Source organism: Oncorhynchus keta, chromosome 3 (genome assembly GCF_023373465.1).
Source record: "Oncorhynchus keta strain PuntledgeMale-10-30-2019 chromosome 3, Oket_V2, whole genome shotgun sequence".
Lineage (NCBI taxonomy): Eukaryota > Metazoa > Chordata > Actinopteri > Salmoniformes > Salmonidae > Oncorhynchus > Oncorhynchus keta.
Window position 1 is genome coordinate 20,364,652 of NC_068423.1, and position 23,616 is coordinate 20,388,267.

At 46.4% G+C, this 23,616-nt stretch overlaps 1 protein-coding gene across 1 annotated transcript in view; it reads left to right on the top strand.

Annotated features, from left to right (window-relative positions):
- The window catches only part of LOC118376057 (glutamate receptor ionotropic, NMDA 2C-like), a 116,492-nt gene that overhangs the window by 33,516 nt on the left and 59,360 nt on the right, over positions 1-23,616 (top strand). The window contains exons 3-5 of the mRNA XM_052492932.1: positions 5,442-5,643; positions 5,732-5,868; positions 6,057-6,155. Of these exons, the coding sequence (XP_052348892.1) occupies positions 5,448-5,643; positions 5,732-5,868; positions 6,057-6,155 (432 nt within the window). The 5' untranslated portion in view covers positions 5,442-5,447. The remainder of the gene's footprint in view (positions 1-5,441; positions 5,644-5,731; positions 5,869-6,056; positions 6,156-23,616) is intronic.

Here is a 23,616-nt window from a genome sequence, read left to right on the forward strand (position 1 = left end):
GTTATTATTGTCACGAGACTGTAGGATTACGTGGTGTTATTATTGTCATGAGACTGTAGGATTACGTGGTGTTATTATTGTCACGAGACTGAAGGATTACGTGGTGTTATTATTGTCACGAGACTGAAGGATTACGTGGTGTTATTATTGTCATGAGACTGTAGGATTACGTGGTGTTATTATTGTTACGAGACTGAAGGATTACGTGGTGTTATTATTGTCATGAGACTGAAGGATTACGTGGTGTTATTATTGTCATGAGACTGTAGGATTACGTGGTGTTATTATTGTCATGAGACTGAAGGATTACGTGGTGTTATTATTGTCATGAGACTGAAGGATTACGTGGTGTTATTATTGTCACGAGACTGAAGGATTACGTGGTGTTATTATTGTCATGAGACTGAAGGATTACGTGGTGTTATTATTGTCACGAGACTGAAGGATTACGTGGTGTTATTATTGTCATGAGACTGTAGGATTACGTGGTGTTATTATTGTCATGAGACTGAAGGATTACGTGGTGTTATTATTGTCATGAGACTGAAGGATTACGTGGTGTTATTATTGTTACGAGACTGAAGGATTACGTGGTGTTATTATTGTCACGAGACTGAAGGATTACGTGGTGTTATTATTGTCATGAGACTGAAGGATTACGTGGTGTTATTATTGTCATGAGACTGAAGGATTACGTGGTGTTATTATTGTCACGAGACTGAAGGATTACGTGGTGTTATTATTGTTACGAGACTGAAGGATTATGTGGTGTTATTATTGTCATGAGACTGTAGGATTACGTGGTGCTATTATTGTCATGAGACTGAAGGATTACGTGGTGTTATTATTGTCATGAGACTGTAGGATTACGTGGTGTTATTATTGTCATGAGACTGAAGGATTACGTGGTGTTATTATTGTCACGAGACTGAAGGATTACGTGGTGTTATTATTGTCATGAGACTGAAGGATTACGTGGTGTTATTATTGTCACGAGACTGTAGGATTACGTGGTGTTATTATTGTCATGAGACTGTAGGATTACTTGGTGTTATTATTGTCACGAGACTGTAGGATTACGTGGTGTTATTATTGTCATGAGACTGTAGGATTACGTGGTGTTATTATTGTCATGAGACTGAAGGATTACGTGGTGTTATTATTGTCATGAGACTGAAGGATTACGTGGTGTTATTATTGTCATGAGACTGAAGGATTACGTGGTGTTATTGTTGCATGTCTGACTGTTTTCTTGCTTACCCCCCTTTCTCTCCCCCTCTCACCTCTTCCCCTTTCTACTCCTCTCACCTCTTCCCCCTCTCGTTGACCTCTCTGTCCCACCATCCCCTCCTCTCCCTCTCCAACCCCCTTTCTCTCCCCCTCTCACCTCTTCCCCCTCTCGTTGACCTCTCTGTCCCACCATCCCCTCCTCTCCTTTTCCAACCCCCTTTCTCTCCCCTCTCACCTCTTCCCCTCTCTACTCCTCTCACCTCTTCCCCCTCTTTGACCCCTCTCTACTCCTCTCACCTCTTCCCCCTCTCGTTGACCTCTCTGTCCCACCATCCCCTCCTCTCCCTCTCCAACCCCCTTTCTCTTCCCCTCTCACCTCTTCCCCCTCTCGTTGACCTCTCTGTCCCACCATCCCCTCCTCTCCCTCGCCACCCCCCTTTCTCTCCCCCTCTCACCTCTTCCCCCTCTCGTTGACCTCTCTGTCCCACCATCCCCTCCTCTCCTTTTCCAACCCCCTTTCTCTCCCCCTCTCACCTCTTCCCCCTCTCGTTGACCTCTCTGTCCCACCATCCCCTCCTCTCCCTTTCCAACCCCCTTTCTCTCCCCCTCTCACCTCTTCCCCCTCTCGTTGACCTCTCTGTCCCACCATCCCCTCCTCTCCCTCTCCAACCCCCCCTTTCTCTCCCCCTCTCACCTCTTCCCCCTCTCGTTGACCTCTCTGTCCCACCATCCCCTCCTCTCCCTCTCCAACCCCCCCTTTCTCTCCCCCTCTCACCTCTTCCCCCTCTCGTTGACCTCTCTGTCCCACCATCCCCTCCTCTCCCTCTCCAACCCCCCCTTTCTCTCCCCCTCTCACCTCTTCCCCTCTCGTTGACCTCTCTGTCCCACCATCCCCTCCTCTCCCTCTCCAACCCCCCCCTTCTCTCCCCCTCTCACCTCTTCCCCCTCTCGTTGACCTCTCTGTCCCACCATCCCCTCCTCTCCCTCTCCAACCCCCCCTTTCTCTCCCCCTCTCACCTCTTCCCCCTCTCGTTGACCTCTCTGTCCCACCATCCCCTCCTCTCTCTCCAACCCCCCCTTTCTCTCCCCCTCTCACCTCTTCCCCCTCTCGTTGACCTCTCTGTCCCACCATCCCCTCCTCTCGCTTTCCAACCCCCCTTTCTCTCCCCCTCTCACCTCTTCCCCCTCTCGTTGACCTCTCTGTCCCACCATCCCCTCCTCTCCCTCTCCAACCCCCCCTTTCTCTCCCCCTCTCACCTCTTCCCCTCTCGTTGACCTCTCTGTCCCACCATCCCCTCCTCTCCCTCTCCAACCCCCCCTTTCTCTCCCCCTCTCACCTCTTCCCCCTCTCGTTGACCTCTCTGTCCCACCATCCCCTCCTCTCCCTCTCCAACCCCCTTTGTCTCCCCTCTCACCTCTTCCCCCTCTCGTTGACCTCTCTGTCCCACCATCCCCTCCTCTCCCTCTCCAACCCCCCCTTTCTCTCCCCCTCTCACCTCTTCCCCCTCTCGTTGACCTCTCTGTCCCACCATCCCCTCCTCTCCCTCTCCAACCCCCCTTTCTCTCCCCCTCTCACCTCTTCCCCCTCTCGTTGACCTCTCTGTCCCACCATCCCTCCTCTCCCTCTCCAACCCCCCTTTCTCTCCCCCTCTCACCTCTTCCCCTCTCGTTGACCTCTCTGTCCCACCATCCCCTCCTCTCCCTTTCCAACCCCCTTCTCTCCCCCTCTCACCTCTTCCCCTCTCGTTGACCTCTCTGTCCCACCATCCCCTCCTCTCCCTCTCCAACCCCCCCTTTCTCTCCCCCTCTCACCTCTTCCCCCTCTCGTTGACCTCTCTGTCCCACCATCCCCTCCTCTCCCTCTCCAATCCCCCCTTTCTCTCCCCCTCTCACCTCTTCCCCCTCTCGTTGACCTCTCTGTCCCACCATCCCCTCCTCTCCCTCTCCAACCCCCCCTTTGTCTCCCCCTCTCACCTCTTCCCCCTCTCGTTGACCTCTCTGTCCCACCATCCCCTCCTCTCCCTCTCCACCCCCCCTTTCTCTCCCCCTCTCACCTCTTCCCCCTCTCGTTGACCTCTCTGTCCCACCATCCCCTCCTCCCCTCTCCAACCCCCCCTTTCTCTCCCCCTCTCACCTCTTCCCCCTCTCGTTGACCTCTCTGTCCCACCATCCCCTCCTCTCCCTCTCCAACCCCCTTTCTCTCCCCCTCTCACCTCTTCCCCTCTCGTTGACCTCTCTGTCCCACCATCCCCTCCTCTCCCTTTCCAACCCCCTTTCTCTCCCCCTCTCACCTCTTCCCCCTCTCGTTGACCTCTCTGTCCCACCATCCCTCCTCTCCCTCTCCAACCCCCTTTCCCTCCCCCTCTCACCTCTTCCCCTCTCGTTGACCTCTCTGTCCCACCATCCCCCCTCTCCCTCTCCAACCCCCCTTTCTCTCCCCTCTCACCTCTTCCCCTCTCGTTGACCTCTCTGTCCCACCATCCCTCTCCTCCCTCCCTCTCCAACCCCCCTTTCTCTCCCCCTCTCACCTCTTCCCCTCTCGTTGACCTCTCTGTCCCACCATCCCCTCCTCTCCCTTTCCAACCCCCCTTTCTCTCCCCCTCTCACCTCTTCCCCTCTCGTTGACCTCTCTGTCCCACCATCCCCTCCTCTCCCTCTCCAACCCCCCTTTCTCTCCCCCTCTCACCTCTTCCCCCTCTCGTTGACCTCTCTGTCCCACCATCCCCTCCTCTCCCTCTCCAACCCACCCTTTCTCTCCCCCTCTCACCCCTTCCCCCTCTCGTTGACCTCTCTGTCCCACCATCCCCTCCTCTCCCTCTCCAACCCACCCTTTCTCTCCCCCTCTCACCCCTTCCCCCTCTCGTTGACCTCTCTGTCCCACCATCCCCTCCTCTCCCTCTCCAACCCCCCCTTTCTCTCCCCCTCTCACCCCTTCCCCCTCTCGTTGACCTCTCTGTCCCACCATCCCCTCCTCTCCCTCTCCAACCCCCCTTTCTCTCCCCCTCTCACCTCTTCCCACTCTCGTTGACCTCTCTGTCCCACCATCCCCTCCTCTCCCTCTCCAACCCACCCTTTCTCTCCCCTCTCACCTCTTCCCCCTCTCGTTGACCTCTCTGTCCCACCATCCCCTCCTCTCCCTCTCCAACCCCCCTTTCTCCCTACCCTCTCTCCTCTTCCCCTCTCGTTGACCTCTCTGTCCCACCATCCCCTCCTCTCCCTCTCCAATCCCCCCTTTCTCTCCCCCTCTCTCCTCTTCCCCCTCTCTTTGACCCCTCTCTCCTCCTCTCACCTCTTCACCCTCTCTTTGACCCCTCTCTCCTCCTCTCACCTCCTTCCCCTCTCTTTGACCCCTCTCTCCTCCTCTCACCTCCTTCCCCTCTCTTTGACCCCTCTCTCCTCCTCTCACCTCCTTCCCCTCTCTTTGACCCCTCTCTACTCCTCTCACCTCCTTCCCCTCTCTTTGACCCCTCTCTCCTCCTCTCACCTCCTTCCCCTCTCTTTGACCCCTCTCTACTCCTCTCACCTCCTTCCCCTCTCTTTGACCCCTCTCTCCTCCTCTCACTTCCTTCCCCTCTCTTTGACCCCTCTCTCCCCCTCTCACCTCTTCCCCCTCTCTTTGACCCCTCTCTCCTCCTCTCACCTCTTTCCCCTCTCTTTGACCCCTCTCTCCCCCGCTCACCTCTTTCCCCTCTCTTTGACCCCTCTCTCCCCCGCTCACCTCCTTCCCCCCTATTTGACCCCTCTCTCCCCCTCTCACCTCTTCCCCCTCTCTTTGACCCCTCTCTCCTCCTCTCACCTCCTTCCCCTCTCTTTGACCCCTCTCTCCCCCTCTCACCTCTTCCCCCTCTCCTTGACCCCTCTCTCCTCCTCTCACCTCCTTCCCCTCTCTTTGACCCCTCTCTCCCCCTCTCACCTCTTCCCCTCTCTTTGACCCCTCTCTCCCCCTCTCACCTCCTTCCCCTCTCTTTGACCCCTCTCTCCCCCTCTCACCTCCTTCCCCTCTCTTTGACCCCTCGCTCCTCCTCTCACCCCCTTCCCCTCTCTTTGACCCCTCTCTCCTCCGCTCACCCTCTTCCCCTCTCTTTGACCCCTCTCTCCTCCTCTCACCTCCTTCCCCTCTCGTTGACTCCTCTTCCTCTTCCTCTCCTTATATCATTCTCTCCTCTCTTCCCATCTATTTCTCTCTCTGTACTCCTCTTCCTCCTCTCCAGGCAGTAATGGGTCTTCTTCCAGGACAGCCTCCTCCTTTCCTCCTCCGCTTCATCCTCTTCCTCTCCTCCCTTTCTCCCCTCCTCTCCCGTCCTCTCATCCTCCATCCTTCTGTTAATGTAGCAGTAATGTTCAGTGGCTCTGCTTACCAGAATGAGGTCAGGGGTCGTTTGAGCAGAGAGAACTTCGCTGATCTTCCTCTAGGTATGAACATTTACCAGTTTGTATGTTCTTTACGCTAATGTGATCTTTACTATATCCACTTTGGAGTTCTTCTTCTTCTTCTTCCCAGAGGTGAACCCGGTCACTGTTCTGGTTAATGACACCAACCCTCGCGCCCTGCTGACGCGTCTCTGTCAAACCATGGCCACAGAGAAACTGCATGGAGTCGTGTTCGAGGACGATGTGGGATCAGGAGCTGGACCTCAGGTCTGTCAATCAATCAATCAATCATGACAACCAAGGTGGAAGGTTAGCTCAGATACTGACCTCTCTTCTTTGGGGATAAAAAACAGGATAGATATGAGACGGCGGAGGAGGTGGTAACATCCTGTATATGTTAAGTGCTGTGTGTCTGTCTCTGACGGGACCTAGTAAAACCATGTGTTGTCTCCAAGGTGGCAGAAGTGGCTCAGATCCTGGACTTCCTGTCGACTCAGACAGCTCTACCCATCATTGGCATCAGTGGAGGATCTGCCGTTGTCATACCTCACAAGGTAACATAATGCTGTACCCATTCTCAAACTGCCCTGTGGTGGATAAAGTACCCAACTGTCATACTTGAGTAAAGATACCTTAATAGAAAATGACTCATGTAAAACTCACCCAGTAAAATCATATTTGAGGTAAAATATTTGGTTTTAAGTGTACTTAAGTATCAAAAGTAAATTCAATTGCTAAAATATACTTAAGTATCAAAAGTAAAAGGGTGCGCTGGAAAGTGTATGGAGTAAAATGTCTATTATTCTCTTTAGGAATGTAGTGAAGTAAAAGTTGTCAAAAATAGAAATAGTAAAGAAAAGTACAGATACCACAAAAAAACTACTTAAGTAGTACTTGAAATAATTTTTACTTAAGTACTTTACACCACTGAAACAAGTAACCATAGCCTGCCACACACTAGTACCCCACCAAAACCCATCTCTATAAGGTGAGACAAATTGCCTACAGATGTAGGATCTTAATTTGATCACTCTTTTATTCCTAAGAATATTTCTGCATAGCAGGAATTGTAAACTTGTAATGTATTTTAGTTTTTTTTAAGCCTTCTAGAGTTTGTAAATTTCATTTTGACATTTCAGAAGAAAAAGTATCAGCACCTACAGAAATGTTGATGAATTATAATCCACATAATAATAACAGTATTCTGTAATGTAGACCCTGGGAGTCAGGAAGCAAGTGGTGAGTTTAATAATACAATAAACATGGACCCATACAAGAAACAAGAGTAGCGTATGGACATGAAACAACATCAATACTGCCTGGGGAATATACCTAAATAAGTGCCAGATATAGAGGAGGTAATGAGAGAGGAAATGGAGTCCAGGTGTGCCTCATCATGAGGAGCAGGTGCGCGTAACGATGGTTGCCAGGACGGGCGGTTTAGTAAACCGGCGACGTCGAATGACGGAGAGGGGGAGCCCTGAAAATTCTAATGTGGACCTCGAAGCCTGTTCCACTGCTTTTGTAAATTCTTCCACTCTAATCGAGGACTGATTTAGACGTGGTGTTTATTACCAGGTAGAACAGAAAAACAGCAGTCATCCGGACGTCATAGGGTCAGATTTCATGACCCCTGTTGTATAGGGTACCGACTCAAACCACTTCAGACAGCAATGCAACACCACATCACCTCTACAGACCTGCAGTTTAACACCCGTCTGTAGTTAAATGTGGGAGTTATTTCTAAACAAACAGCACAGGGCAGAGATCAGAACAAGAAACATGTCTTCTCTCCATCGACCTATCAGATCACAGCTAGGAAAGAGTTGTTCTGCTTGGAAACACAAGAAGAAAATGACTGATTATAATTCGACAGAGCAGAGAAATGCTGAGAATGATCTATACCTCACTTACTCAGTCATCCCTACACAGATCAATACAGACACATTCTACCATGATGATGTGTACAGTGTTTCACAGTAACGAGTTCTGATAGACGCGCTTGAGCACGATGGTTCGAGTGTAGAAAGATGATCGATCATCAGATTACTTCAGGTTCTGTTATCGTTGAAGTAGCCTGACTGCTACAGTTTCGACTGAACCTCACCCTTTCCTCACCATCTCTCCTTTACTCTCACGTTGTCCCTCCCCTTGTCACTAATTTATCCCTCACTTTCCCACGTTCCCCTCCTCTTCCTTTCTATCTCATCCCCCCTCTCCTCACCCAAGAGATGTGAGGCGTTAACACCTGTTATCAACACCCTGTATTTATAGTACCGACAGCGGCTCCCACCAACACACTGTACACACACGCTCTCTCACTGACACACGTGCCCATGGCTAGCCTGATGCTCAGATTGAACAGGGCTTTGAGATACAACACAGCGCGCGTGTCTGTGGGAGGAGTGAAGCGTATACCTCTGCTCCCTACGTTAATAATCCTGTCAGGGGTTGTACATAGAAAGCCATCAAACAGACTGACGGAGCTGTTGTCTGGTGTCTATATGAAGCTGTAGCCGACACCGTAAACCCCAGGGATTTTTTTGTAACTCAAATACTTTTAGTAAGATGAAATCAAAGTCAATGAAAAGTCATTATTACTTCAAATGTCTCTATCTACTGATTCAAAACGAAATGAGAAGACACAACTACATAAAAAAAGGAAGTGATGAAAACAAATTCACCTTTTATCCCTTCAGCATTCGCTACTGCAGGTTGATGTTTTGGAATTGTTATCTGTGTTTTTGCATGTACATTGAGTGATCTATTGAGAGATAAATAACATACATTTTTAAAAAACTAATCCAATCATTTTCTTTGCCCTCGTTACTGAAATGGTTGTTCCAGTTTAAATGGTTCAGGTCGTCTCCTCACACTGTTCTTAACCCTGGCAGTCATTATGAATGCAGGTTGTGAGTGAATGCAGGTTGTGAGTTAATACAGGTTGTGAGTGAATACAGGTTGTGAGTGAATGCAGGTTGTGAGTTAATACAGGTTGTGAGTGAATACAGGTTGTGAGTGAATGCAGGTTGTGAGTGAATGCAGGTTGTGAGTGAATACAGGTTGTGAGTGAATGCAGGTTGTGAGTGAATACAGGTTGTGAGTGAATACAGGTTGTGAGTGAATGCAGGTTGTGAGTGAATGCAGGTTGTGAGTGAATGCAGGTTGTTAGTGAATGCAGGTTGTGAGTGAATGCAGGTTGTGAGTGAATGCAGGTTGTGAGTGAATACAGGTTGTGAGTGAATACAGGTTGTGAGTGAATGCAGGTTGTTAGTGAATGCAGGTTGTGAGTGAATGCAGGTTGTGAGTGAATACAGGTTGTGAGTGAATGCAGGTTGTTAGTGAATGCAGGTTGTTAGTGAATACAGGTTGTGAGTGAATGCAGGTTGTGAGTGAATGCAGGTTGTGAGTGAATACAGGTTGTGAGTGAATACAGGTTGTGAGTGAATGCAGGTTGTGAGTGAATGCAGGTTGTGAGTGAATACAGGTTGTGAGTGAATACAGGTTGTGAGTGAATACAGGTTGTGAGTGAATGCAGGTTGTGAGTGAATACAGGTTGTGAGTGAATGCAGGTTGTTAGTGAATGCAGGTTGTGAGTGAATGCAGGTTGTGAGTGAATGCAGGTTGTGAGTGAATGCAGGTTGTGAGTGAATACAGGTTGTGAGTGAATACAGGTTGTGAGTGAATACAGGTTGTGAGTGAATACAGGTTGTGAGTGAATGCAGGTTGTTAGTGAATGCAGGTTGTGAGTGAATACAGGTTGTGAGTGAATGCAGGTTGTGAGTGAATGCAGGTTGTGAGTGAATACAGGTTGAGTCAATACAGGTTGTGAGTGAATGCAGGTTGTGAGTGAATACAGGTTGTGAGTGAATGCAGGTTGTGAGTGAATGCAGGTTGTGAGTGAATGCAGGTTGTGAGTGAATGCAGGTTGTGAGTGAATGCAGGTTGTGAGTGAATACAGGTTGTGAGTGAATGCAGGTTGTGAGTGAATGCAGGTTGTGAGTGAATACAGGTTGAGTCAATACAGGTTGTGAGTGAATGCAGGTTGTGAGTGAATACAGGTTGTGAGTGAATACAGGTTGTGAGTGAATCCAGGTTGTGAGTGAATGCAGGTTGTGATGAGTGAATCCAGGTTGTGAGTGAATGCAGGTTGTGAGTGAATGCAGGTTGTGAGTGAATGCAGGTTGTGAGTGAATGCAGGTTGTGAGTGAATGCAGGTTGTGAGTGAATACAGGTTGTGAGTGAATACAGGTTGTGAGTGAATGCAGGTTGTGAGTGAATACAGGTTGTGAGTGAATACAGGTTGTGAGTGAATGCAGGTTGTGAGTGAATGCAGGTTGTGAGTGAATGCAGGTTGTGAGTGAATACGGGTTGTGAGTGAATACAGGTTGTGAGTGAATACAGGTTGTGAGTGAATGCAGGTTGTGAGTGAATGCAGGTTGTGAGTGAATACAGGTTGTGAGTGAATACAGGTTGTGAGTGAATGCAGGTTGTGAGTGAATACAGGTTGTGAGTGAATACAGGTTGTGAGTGAATGCAGGTTGTGAGTGAATGCAGGTTGTGAGTGAATGCAGGTTGTGAGTGAATGCAGGTTGTGAGTGAATACAGGTTGTGAGTGAATGCAGGTTGTGAGTGAATGCAGGTTGTGAGTGAATGCAGGTTGTGAGTGAATGCAGGTTGTGAGTGAATACGGGTTGTGAGTGAATACAGGTTGTGAGTGAATACAGGTTGTGAGTGAATGCAGGTTGTGAGTGAATGCAGGTTGTGAGTGAATGCAGGTTGTGAGTGAATACAGGTTGTGAGTGAATACAGGTTGTGAGTGAATACAGGTTGTGAGTGAATGCAGGTTGTGAGTGAATGCAGGTTGTGAGTGAATGCAGGTTGTGAGTGAATACGGGTTGTGAGTGAATACGGGTTGTGAGTGAATACGGGTTGTGAGTGAATGCAGGTTGTGAGTGAATACAGGTTGTGAGTGAATACAGGTTGTGAGTGAATGCAGGTTGTGAGTGAATACAGGTTGTGAGTGAATACAGGTTGTGAGTGAATGCAGGTTGTGAGTGAATGCAGGTTGTGAGTGAATACGGGTTGTGAGTGAATACAGGTTGTGAGTGAATACAGGTTGTGAGTGAATACAGGTTGTGAGTGAATACAGGTTGTGAGTGAATACAGGTTGTGAGTGAATGCAGGTTGTGAGTGAATGCAGGTTGTGAGTGAATGCAGGTTGTGAGTGAATACGGGTTGTGAGTGAATACGGGTTGTGAGTGAATACGGGTTGTGAGTGAATACGGGTTGTGAGTGAATGCAGGTTGTGAGTGAATACAGGTTGTGAGTGAATACAGGTTGTGAGTGAATACAGGTTGTGAGTGAATACAGGTTGTGAGTGAATACGGGTTGTGAGTGAATACGGGTTGTGAGTGAATGCAGGTTGTGAGTGAATGCAGGTTGTGAGTGAATACGGGTTGTGAGTGAATGCAGGTTGTGAGTGAATGCAGGTTGTGAGTGAATACAGGTTGTGAGTGAATACAGGTTGTGAGTGAATACAGGTTGTGAGTGAATACAGGTTGTGAGTGAATGCAGGTTGTGAGTGAATGCAGGTTGTGAGTGAATGCAGGTTGTGAGTGAATACGGGTTGTGAGTGAATACAGGTTGTGAGTGAATGCAGGTTGTGAGTGAATACAGGTTGTGAGTGAATACAGGTTGTGAGTAAATGCAGGTTGTGAGTGAATGCAGGTTGTGAGTGAATGCAGGTTGTGAGTGAATACGGGTTGTGAGTGAATACAGGTTGTGAGTGAATACAGGTTGTGAGTGAATACAGGTTGTGAGTGAATGCAGGTTGTGAGTGAATGCAGGTTGTGAGTGAATACAGGTTGTGAGTGAATGCAGGTTGTTAGTGAATGCAGGTTGTGAGTGAATGCAGGTTGTGAGTGAATGCAGGTTGTGAGTGAATACAGGTTGTGAGTGAATGCAGGTTGTTAGTGAATGCAGGTTGTTAGTGAATACAGGTTGTGAGTGAATGCAGGTTGTGAGTGAATGCAGGTTGTGAGTGAATGCAGGTTGTGAGTGAATACAGGTTGTGAGTGAATGCAGGTTGTGAGTGAATGCAGGTTGTGAGTGAATACAGGTTGTGAGTGAATGCAGGTTGTGAGTGAATACAGGTTGTGAGTGAATACAGGTTGTGAGTGAATGCAGGTTGTGAGTGAATGCAGGTTGTGAGTGAATGCAGGTTGTGAGTGAATGCAGGTTGTGAGTGAATGCAGGTTGTGAGTGAATACAGGTTGTGAGTGAATACAGGTTGTGAGTGAATACAGGTTGTGAGTGAATACAGGTTGTGAGTGAATGCAGGTTGTGAGTGAATGCAGGTTGTTAGTGAATGCAGGTTGTGAGTGAATGCAGGTTGTGAGTGAATACAGGTTGTGAGTGAATGCAGGTTGTGAGTGAATAAAGGTTGAGTCAATACAGGTTGTGAGTGAATGCAGGTTGTGAGTGAATACAGGTTGTGAGTGAATGCAGGTTGTGAGTGAATGCAGGTTGTGAGTGAATGCAGGTTGTGAGTGAATGCAGGTTGTGAGTGAATGCAGGTTGTGAGTGAATACAGGTTGTGAGTGAATGCAGGTTGTGAGTGAATGCAGGTTGTGAGTGAATACAGGTTGAGTCAATACAGGTTGTGAGTGAATGCAGGTTGTGAGTGAATACAGGTTGTGAGTGAATACAGGTTGTGAGTGAATCCAGGTTGTGAGTGAATGCAGGTTGTGAGTGAATGCAGGTTGTGAGTGAATGCAGGTTGTGAGTGAATACAGGTTGTGAGTGAATGCAGGTTGTGAGTGAATGCAGGTTGTGAGTGAATGCAGGTTGTGAGTGAATACAGGTTGTGAGTGAATACAGGTTGTGAGTGAATGCAGGTTGTGAGTGAATACAGGTTGTGAGTGAATACAGGTTGTGAGTGAATGCAGGTTGTGAGTGAATGCAGGTTGTGAGTGAATGCGGGTTGTGAGTGAATACGGGTTGTGAGTGAATACAGGTTGTGAGTGAATGCAGGTTGTGAGTGAATGCAGGTTGTGAGTGAATGCAGGTTGTGAGTGAATACAGGTTGTGAGTGAATGCAGGTTGTGAGTGAATGCAGGTTGTGAGTGAATACAGGTTGTGAGTGAATGCAGGTTGTGAGTGAATGCAGGTTGTGAGTGAATGCAGGTTGTGAGTGAATACAGGTTGTGAGTGAATACAGGTTGTGAGTGAATACAGGTTGTGAGTGAATGCAGGTTGTGAGTGAATGCAGGTTGTGAGTGAATGCAGGTTGTGAGTGAATGCGGGTTGTGAGTGAATACGGGTTGTGAGTGAATACAGGTTGTGAGTGAATGCAGGTTGTGAGTGAATGCAGGTTGTGAGTGAATGCAGGTTGTGAGTGAATACGGGTTGTGAGTGAATACAGGTTGTGAGTGAATACGGGTTGTGAGTGAATGCAGGTTGTGAGTGAATACAGGTTGTGAGTGAATACAGGTTGTGAGTGAATACAGGTTGTGAGTGAATACAGGTTGTGAGTGAATACAGGTTGTGAATGCAGGTTGTGAGTGAATGCAGGTTGTGAGTGAATGCAGGTTGTGAGTGAATACGGGTTGTGAGTGAATACAGGTTGTGAGTGAATACGGGTTGTGAGTGAATGCAGGTTGTGAGTGAATACAGGTTGTGAGTGAATACAGGTTGTGAGTGAATACAGGTTGTGAGTGAATACAGGTTGTGAGTGAATACGGGTTGTGAGTGAATACGGGTTGTGAGTGAATACAGGTTGTGAGTGAATGCAGGTTGTGAGTGAATGCAGGTTGTGAGTGAATACGGGTTGTGAGTGAATGCAGGTTGTGAGTGAATGCAGGTTGTGAGTGAATACAGGTTGTGAGTGAATACAGGTTGTGAGTGAATACAGGTTGTGAGTGAATACAGGTTGTGAGTGAATGCAGGTTGTGAGTGAATGCAGGTTGTGAGTGAATGCAGGTTGTGAGTGAATACGGGTTGTGAGTGAATACAGGTTGTGAGTGAATGCAGGTTGTTAGTGAATGCAGGTTGTGAGTGAATACAGGTTGTGAGTGAATGCAGGTTGTGAGTGAATACAGGTTGTGAGTGAATGCAGGTTGTGAGTGAATGCAGGTTGTGAGTGAATAAAGGTTGAGTCAATACAGGTTGTGAGTGAATACAGGTTGTGAGTGAATACAGGTTGTGAGTGAATGCAGGTTGTGAGTGAATGCAGGTTGTGAGTGAATGCAGGTTGTGAGTGAATGCAGGTTGTGAGTGAATGCAGGTTGTGAGTGAATACAGGTTGTGAGTGAATGCAGGTTGTGAGTGAATGCAGGTTGTGAGTGAATACAGGTTGAGTCAATACAGGTTGTGAGTGAATGCAGGTTGTGAGTGAATACAGGTTGTGAGTGAATACAGGTTGTGAGTGAATCCAGGTTGTGAGTGAATGCAGGTTGTGAGTGAATGCAGGTTGTGAGTGAATGCAGGTTGTGAGTGAATACAGGTTGTGAGTGAATGCAGGTTGTGAGTGAATGCAGGTTGTGAGTGAATGCAGGTTGTGAGTGAATACAGGTTGTGAGTGAATACAGGTTGTGAGTGAATGCAGGTTGTGAGTGAATACAGGTTGTGAGTGAATACAGGTTGTGAGTGAATGCAGGTTGTGAGTGAATGCAGGTTGTGAGTGAATGCGGGTTGTGAGTGAATACGGGTTGTGAGTGAATACAGGTTGTGAGTGAATACAGGTTGTGAGTGAATGCAGGTTGTGAGTGAATGCAGGTTGTGAGTGAATACAGGTTGTGAGTGAATACAGGTTGTGAGTGAATGCAGGTTGTGAGTGAATACAGGTTGTGAGTGAATACAGGTTGTGAGTGAATGCAGGTTGTGAGTGAATGCAGGTTGTGAGTGAATGCGGGTTGTGAGTGAATACGGGTTGTGAGTGAATGCAGGTTGTGAGTGAATGCAGGTTGTGAGTGAATACAGGTTGTGAGTGAATACAGGTTGTGAGTAAATGCAGGTTGTGAGTGAATGCAGGTTGTGAGTGAATGCGGGTTGTGAGTGAATACGGGTTGTGAGTGAATACAGGTTGTGAGTGAATACAGGTTGTGAGTGAATACAGGTTGTGAGTGAATGCAGGTTGTGAGTGAATACGGGTTGTGAGTGAATGCAGGTTGTGAGTGAATGCAGGTTGTGAGTGAATACGGGTTGTGAGTGAATACAGGTTGTGAGTGAATACAGGTTGTTAGTGAATGCAGGTTGTGAGTGAATGCGGGTTGTGAGTGAATACGGGTTGTGAGTGAATGCAGGTTGTGAGTGAATACGGGTTGTGAGTGAATGCAGGTTGTGAGTGAATACAGGTTGTGAGTGAATGCAGGTTGTGAGTGAATGCAGGTTGTGAGTGAATGCAGGTTGTGAGTGAATACGGGTTGTGAGTGAATGCAGGTTGTGAGTGAATGCAGGTTGTGAGTGAATGCAGGTTGTGAGTGAATGCAGGTTGTGAGTGAATACAGGTTGTGAGTGAATACAGGTTGTGAGTGAATGCAGGTTGTGAGTGAATACGGGTTGTGAGTGAATGCAGGTTGTGAGTGAATGCGGGTTGTGAGTGAATACGGGTTGTGAGTGAATGCAGGTTGTGAGTGAATACGGGTTGTGAGTGAATGCAGGTTGTGAGTGAATACAGGTTGTGAGTGAATGCAGGTTGTGAGTGAATGCAGGTTGTGAGTGAATGCAGGTTGTGAGTGAATACGGGTTGTGAGTGAATGCAGGTTGTGAGTGAATACAGGTTGTGAGTGAATGCAGGTTGTGAGTGAATGCAGGTTGTGAGTGAATACAGGTTGTGAGTGAATACAGGTTGTGAGTGAATGCAGGTTGTGAGTGAATGCAGGTTGTGAGTGAATACAGGTTGTGAGTGAATACAGGTTGTGAGTGAATGCAGGTTGTGAGTGAATGCAGGTTGTGAGTGAATGCAGGTTGTGAGTGAATACAGGTTGTGAGTGAATACAGGTTGTGAGTGAATACAGGTTGTGAGTGAATACAGGTTGTGAGTGAATACAGGTTGTGAGTGAATGCAGGTTGTGAGTGAATGCAGGTTGTGAGTGAATACAGGTTGTGAGTGAATGCAGGTTGTGAGTGAATGCAGGTTGTGAGTGAATGCAGGTTGTGAGTGAATGCAGGTTGTGAGTGAATACAGGTTGTGAGTGAATACAGGTTGTGAGTGAATACAGGTTGTGAGTGAATACAGGTTGTGAGTGAATACAGGTTGTGAGTGAATACAGGTTGTGAGTGAATGCAGGTTGTGAGTGAATGCAGGTTGTGAGTGAATGCAGGTTGTGAGTGAATGCAGGTTGTGAGTGAATACAGGTTGTGAGTGAATACAGGTTGTGAGTGAATACAGGTTGTGAGTGAATACAGGTTGTGAGTGAATGCAGGTTGTGAGTGAATACAGGTTGTGAGTGAATACAGGTTGTGAGTGAATACAGGTTGTGAGTGAATACAGGTTGTGAGTGAATGCAGGTTGTGAGTGAATACAGGTTGTGAGTGAATACAGGTTGTGAGTGAATGCAGGTTGTGAGTGAATACAGGTTGTGAGTGAATACAGGTTGTGAGTGAATACAGGTTGTGAGTGAATGCAGGTTGTGAGTGAATACAGGTTGTGAGTGAATACAGGTTGTGAGTGAATGCAGGTTGTGAGTGAATACAGGTTGTGAGTGAATACAGGTTGTGAGTGAATACAGGTTGTGAGTGAATGCAGGTTGTGAGTGAATACAGGTTGTGAGTGAATGCAGGTTGTGAGTGAATGCAGGTTGTGAGTGAATACAGGTTGTGAGTGAATACAGGTTGTGAGTGAATACAGGTTGTGAGTGAATACAGGTTGTGAGTGAATACAGGTTGTGAGTGAATACAGGTTGTGAGTGAATACAGGTTGTGAGTGAATACAGGTTGTGAGTGAATGCAGGTTGTGAGTGAATACAGGTTGTGAGTGAATACAGGTTGTGAGTGAATACAGGTTGTGAGTGAATACAGGTTGTGAGTGAATACAGGTTGTGAGTGAATGCAGGTTGTGAGTGAATACAGGTTGTGAGTGAATACAGGTTGTGAGTGAATACAGGTTGTGAGTGAATGCAGGTTGTGAGTGAATACAGGTTGTGAGTGAATACAGGTTGTGAGTGAATACAGGTTGTGAGTGAATACAGGTTGTGAGTGAATACAGGTTGTGAGTGAATACAGGTTGTGAGTGAATACAGGTTGTGAGTGAATACAGGTTGTGAGTGAATACAGGTTGTGAGTGAATACAGGTTGTGAGTGAATACAGGTTGTGAGTGAATACAGGTTGTGAGTGAATGCAGGTTGTGAGTGAATACAGGTTGTGAGTGAATGCAGGTTGTGAGTGAATACAGGTTGTGAGTGAATACAGGTTGTGAGTGAATACAGGTTGTGAGTGAATACGGGTTGTGAGTGAATACGGGTTGTGAGTGAATACAGGTTGTGAGTGAATACAGGTTGTGATAATGCAGGTGAATACAGGTTGAGTGAATACAGGTTGTGAGTGAATACAGGTTGTGAGTGAATACAGGTTGTGAGTGAATACAGGTTGTGAGTTAATGCAGGTTGTGAGTGAATACAGGTTGTGAGTGAATACAGGTTGTGAGTGAATACAGGTTGTGAGTTAATGCAGGTTGTGAGTGAATACAGGTTGTGAGTGAATACAGGTTGTGAGTGAATACAGGTTGTGAGTGAATACAGGTTGTGAGTGAATACAGGTTGTGAGTTAATGCAGGTTGTGAGTGAATACAGGTTGTGAGTGAATACAGGTTGTGAGTGAATGCAGGTTGTGAGTGAATACAGGTTGTGAGTGAATGCAGGTTGTGAGTGAATACGGGTTGTGAGTGAATACGGGTTGTGAGTGAATACGGGTTGTGAGTGAATACAGGTTGTGAGTGAATGCAGGTTGTGAGTGAATACAGGTTGTGAGTGAATGCAGGTTGTGAGTGAATGCGGGTTGTGAGTGAATACGGGTTGTGAGTGAATGCAGGTTGTGAGTGAATACGGGTTGTGAGTGAATGCAGGTTGTGAGTGAATACAGGTTGTGAGTGAATGCAGGTTGTGAGTGAATGCAGGTTGTGAGTGAATGCAGGTTGTGAGTGAATACGGGTTGTGAGTGAATGCAGGTTGTGAGTGAATGCAGGTTGTGAGTGAATGCAGGTTGTGAGTGAATGCAGGTTGTGAGTGAATACAGGTTGTGAGTGAATACAGGTTGTGAGTGAATACAGGTTGTGAGTGAATACAGGTTGTGAGTGAATGCAGGTTGTGAGTGAATACAGGTTGTGAGTGAATACAGGTTGTGAGTGAATACAGGTTGTGAGTGAATACAGGTTGTGAGTGAATGCAGGTTGTGAGTGAATACAGGTTGTGAGTGAATACAGGTTGTGAGTGAATGCAGGTTGTGAGTGAATACAGGTTGTGAGTGAATACAGGTTGTGAGTGAATACAGGTTGTGAGTGAATGCAGGTTGTGAGTGAATACAGGTTGTGAGTGAATACAGGTTGTGAGTGAATGCAGGTTGTGAGTGAATACAGGTTGTGAGTGAATACAGGTTGTGAGTGAATACAGGTTGTGAGTGAATGCAGGTTGTGAGTGAATACAGGTTGTGAGTGAATGCAGGTTGTGAGTGAATGCAGGTTGTGAGTGAATACAGGTTGTGAGTGAATACAGGTTGTGAGTGAATACAGGTTGTGAGTGAATACAGGTTGTGAGTGAATACAGGTTGTGAGTGAATACAGGTTGTGAGTGAATACAGGTTGTGAGTGAATACAGGTTGTGAGTGAATGCAGGTTGTGAGTGAATACAGGTTGTGAGTGAATACAGGTTGTGAGTGAATACAGGTTGTGAGTGAATACAGGTTGTGAGTGAATACAGGTTGTGAGTGAATGCAGGTTGTGAGTGAATACAGGTTGTGAGTGAATACAGGTTGTGAGTGAATACAGGTTGTGAGTGAATGCAGGTTGTGAGTGAATACAGGTTGTGAGTGAATACAGGTTGTGAGTGAATACAGGTTGTGAGTTAATGCAGGTTGTGAGTGAATACAGGTTGTGAGTGAATACAGGTTGTGAGTGAATACAGGTTGTGAGTGAATACAGGTTGTGAGTGAATGCAGGTTGTGAGTGAATACAGGTTGTGAGTGAATACAGGTTGTGAGTGAATACAGGTTGTGAGTGAATGCAGGTTGTGAGTGAATACAGGTTGTGAGTGAATGCAGGTTGTGAGTGAATACAGGTTGTGAGTGAATACAGGTTGTGAGTGAATACAGGTTGTGAGTGAATACGGGTTGTGAGTGAATACGGGTTGTGAGTGAATACGGGTTGTGAGTGAATACAGGTTGTGAGTTAATGCAGGTTGTGAGTGAATACAGGTTGTGAGTGAATACAGGTTGTGAGTGAATACAGGTTGTGAGTGAATACAGGTTGTGAGTGAATACAGGTTGTGAGTTAATGCAGGTTGTGAGTGAATACAGGTTGTGAGTGAATACAGGTTGTGAGTGAATACAGGTTGTGAGTTAATGCAGGTTGTGAGTGAATACAGGTTGTGAGTGAATACAGGTTGTGAGTGAATACAGGTTGTGAGTGAATACAGGTTGTGAGTGAATACAGGTTGTGAGTTAATGCAGGTTGTGAGTGAATACAGGTTGTGAGTGAATACAGGTTGTGAGTGAATGCAGGTTGTGAGTGAATACAGGTTGTGAGTGAATGCAGGTTGTGAGTGAATACGGGTTGTGAGTGAATACGGGTTGTGAGTGAATACGGGTTGTGAGTGAATACAGGTTGTGAGTGAATGCAGGTTGTGAGTGAATACAGGTTGTGAGTGAATACAGGTTGTGAGTGAATGCAGGTTGTGAGTGAATACAGGTTGTGAGTGAATACAGGTTGTGAGTGAATACAGGTTGTGAGTGAATACAGGTTGTGAGTGAATACAGGTTGTGAGTGAATACAGGTTGTGAGTTAATGCAGGTTGTGAGTGAATACAGGTTGTGAGTGAATACAGGTTGTGAGTGAATACAGGTTGTGAGTGAATACAGGTTGTGAGTTAATGCAGGTTGTGAGTGAATACAGGTTGTGAGTGAATACAGGTTGTGAGTGAATACAGGTTGTGAGTGAATACAGGTTGTGAGTGAATACAGGTTGTGAGTGAATACAGGTTGTGAGTTAATGCAGGTTGTGAGTGAATACAGGTTGTGAGTGAATACAGGTTGTGAGTGAATGCAGGTTGTGAGTGAATACAGGTTGTGAGTGAATGCAGGTTGTGAGTGAATACAGGTTGTGAGTGAATACAGGTTGTGAGTGAATACGGGTTGTGAGTGAATACAGGTTGTGAGTGAATGCAGGTTGTGAGTGAATACAGGTTGTGAGTGAATGCAGGTTGTGAGTGAATGCAGGTTGTGAGTGAATACAGGTTGTGAGTGAATACAGGTTGTGAGAGAATACAGGTTGTGAGTGAATACAGGTTGTGAGTGAATACAGGTTGTGAGTGAATGCAGGTTGTGAGAGAATACAGGTTGTGAGTGAATACAGGTTGTGAGTGAATACAGGTTGTGAGTGAATGCAGGTTGTGAGTGAATACAGGTTGTGAGTGAATACACAGGTTATCTGTTGCCAGTTATTATAATGTTTACATACCCTACATTACTCATCTCATATGTATATACTGTACTAGATACTATCTACTGCATCTTGCCTATGCCGTTCTGTACCATCACTCATTCATATATTTTTACGTACATATTCTTCATCCCTTTACACTTGTGTGTATAAGGTAGTTGTGAAATTGTTAGGTTAGATTACTCGTTGGTTATCACTGCATTGTCGGAACTAGATGTATAAACATTTCGCTACGCTCACATTAACATCTGCTTACCATGTGTATGTGACAAATAACATTTGATTTGGATATTTTTTATATATTTTTTAATATACTAACTCTGGCTGGATTTCAATAATAATTACACATCACTTGCAGGCAAGCATAATGTGACTTGCAGGTAGGGTTGCAAAATTCTAGTACATTTCCTAGGATTTCCATAAATCCTGGTTGTATGAGTCCTGGAAATCTGGGAATTCTGGGAAAGTTTCTAGACTTTTGGTGGGTAGCCCAAACGGTTCGGACAGAACTCACCAGATGGGCTGTACCAGACTTCAGAGAGTCTTTTGACACTTGTGAAGGTCGGACAACACCATCGTGTTTGTGAGAGTCTCATCTTTCCATAGAGGGGTCATAATATTATTTTAGGCCAAACCATTCGGACGCTACAGACGAGTTTGTGAGAAGGCTGATTATCGGGGATGTCTCATGGTCTGACAAACACAGCTCCAGATCTGTCAACTTTCACTGCAGATGCGGAAGTGCGACACAGGCGGATTGAGACGCATCCAATGCAACAGATTTTTATGGGGATTGTTTCATTATGCTAATTTTATTTCCATGGGGGCGTGGACATCAAATTTAGGGGGATTTAAACATTCAATTAGACCCTTTAGGGAGCAGAGACTCCCTACCACACCTATCACTCTATCATATTTTACAATCTCCCTATCTCTACCCTCTCTCTCTCTCTCTCTGTCCCACTCTTTTCCCTTTCTCTAGTTCTCCTTCACTCTCTTCTCCCTCTCTCCCTTTCTATCTCTCCCTATCCCTCTCTCTCTTTCTCTTCCCCTACTCCACTCTCTCTCTATCTCCTTCCTTCCCGCTCTCTCTCTCTATCTCCCTCTCTCTCTCTCTTTCTCACGCACACAGATAGCTGTTAGCCTGTGAGTATCTTGTTCTGTATCTAATTAGAGTATAGATAACCCTTATAGCTTCTTAACCAGGGTCTAAATGACAGCCGTGTAAAGAATGAGACGGATAACAAACAGGCTTATGTTAAGACAGTGTAAGGAGACAGTTAACAGGTCTATGTCTCAGACAGTGTAAGGAGACAGTTAACAGGTCTATGTCTCAGACAGTGTAGGGGAAAGCTGGCAGGTTTATGTCTCAGACAGTGTAAGGAGACAGTTAACAGGTCTGTCTCAGACAGTGTAGAGAGACAGCTAACAGGTCTATGTCTCAGACAGTGTAGGGAGACAGTTAACAGGTCTATGTATCAGACAGTGTAGAGAGACAGTTAACAGGTCTATGTTGTAGACAGTGTAGAGAGACAGTTAACAGGTCTGTCTCAGACAGTGTAGGGAGACAGTTAACAGGTCCATGTCTCAGACAGTGTAGGGAGACAGTTAACAGGTCTATGTCTCAGACAGTGTAGAGAGACAGTTAACAGGTCTATGTATCAGACAGTGTAGAGAGACAGTTAACAGGTCTATGTCTCAGACAGTGTAGGGAGACAGTTAACAGGTCTGTCTCAGACAGTGTAGGGAGACAGCTAACAGGTCTATGTATCAGACAGTGTAGGGAGACAGTTAACAGGTCTATGTCTCAGACAGTGTAGAGAGATAGCTAACAGGTCCATGTCTCAGACAGTGTAGGGAGACAGTTAACAGGTCTATGTCTCAGACAGTGTAGAGAGACATCTAACAGGCCTATGTCTCAGACAGTGTAGGGAGACATCTAACAGGCCTATGTCTCAGACAGTGTAGGGAGACATCTAACAGGCCTATGTCTCAGACAGTGTAGGGAGACATCTAACAGGCCTATGTCTCAGACAGTGTAGGGAGACATCTAACAGGCCTATGTCTCAGACAGTGTAGGGAGACATCTAACAGGCCTATGTCTCAGACAGTGTAGGGAGACATCTAACAGGTCCATGTCTCAGACAGTGTAGGGAGACATCTAACAGGTCCATGTCTCAGACAGTGTAGGGAGACATCTAACAGGTCCATGTCTCAGACAGTGTAGGGAGACATCTAACAGGCCTATGTCTCAGACAGTGTAGGGAGACATCTAACAGGTCTATGTCTCAGACAGTGTAGAGAGACAGTTAACAGGCCTATGTCTCAGACAGTGTAGGGAGACATCTAACAGGTCTATGTCTCAGACAGTGTAGGGAGACATCTAACAGGCCTATGTCTCAGACAGTGTAGGGAGACAGTTAACAGGTCCATGTCTCAGACAGTGTAGGGAGACATCTAACAGGTCTATGTCTCAGACAGTGTAGGGAGACATCTAACAGGCCTATGTCTCAGACAGTGTAGGGAGATCTAACAGGACATCTAACAGGTCTATGTCTCAGACAGTGTAGGGAGACATCTAACAGGCCTATGTCTCAGACAGTGTAGGGAGACATCTAACAGGTCTATGTCTCAGACAGTGTAGGGAGACATCTAACAGGTCTATGTCTCAGACAGTGTAGGGAGACATCTAACAGGTCTATGTCTCAGACAGTGTAGGGAGACATCTAACAGGTCTATGTCTCAGACAGTGTAGGGAGACATCTAACAGGTCTATGTCTCAGACAGTGTAGGGAGACATCTAACAGGTCTATGTCTCAGACAGTGTAGGGAGACATCTAACAGGTCTATGTCTCAGACAGTGTAGGGAGACATCTAACAGGTCTATGTCTCAGACAGTGTAGGGAGACATCTCTCATGAGAATCAAAATCTAGGATACATGCAGCTTCATTAGACAAAACAGCCAAAAAGCAAATGATTGTGAGACAGCTTTCTTCATAAGACATACTGTAGAAGAAGCCTCTGAAACCGTCTGTATGTCAAGGAGACATGACAGGTCTGGACACTGAATAGAAAACGACATGAAGTAGATAAAGCTCTCCTGATCCGTCCTGTTCCAATCTAGGCTGATCTCCTCTCCAGTATCTGTTCTTTGTGAACTCTACAAAGAACCTCTTCAGCAGGGTATTTTTTTTTTACAAAGGAACAGGTGGGGAGGGAGGTGTGTGTGTGATTATATTAATAGAACAAAAGGTTCAATAGCTGCTTGATTATCAATGGCCCTGCAGCCGCTGATGATGAAGATATATCTTTGATGATGCGTCTTTGGTGTGTTTTAAAGGACCCGGCTTTTCAGTCTCAGTT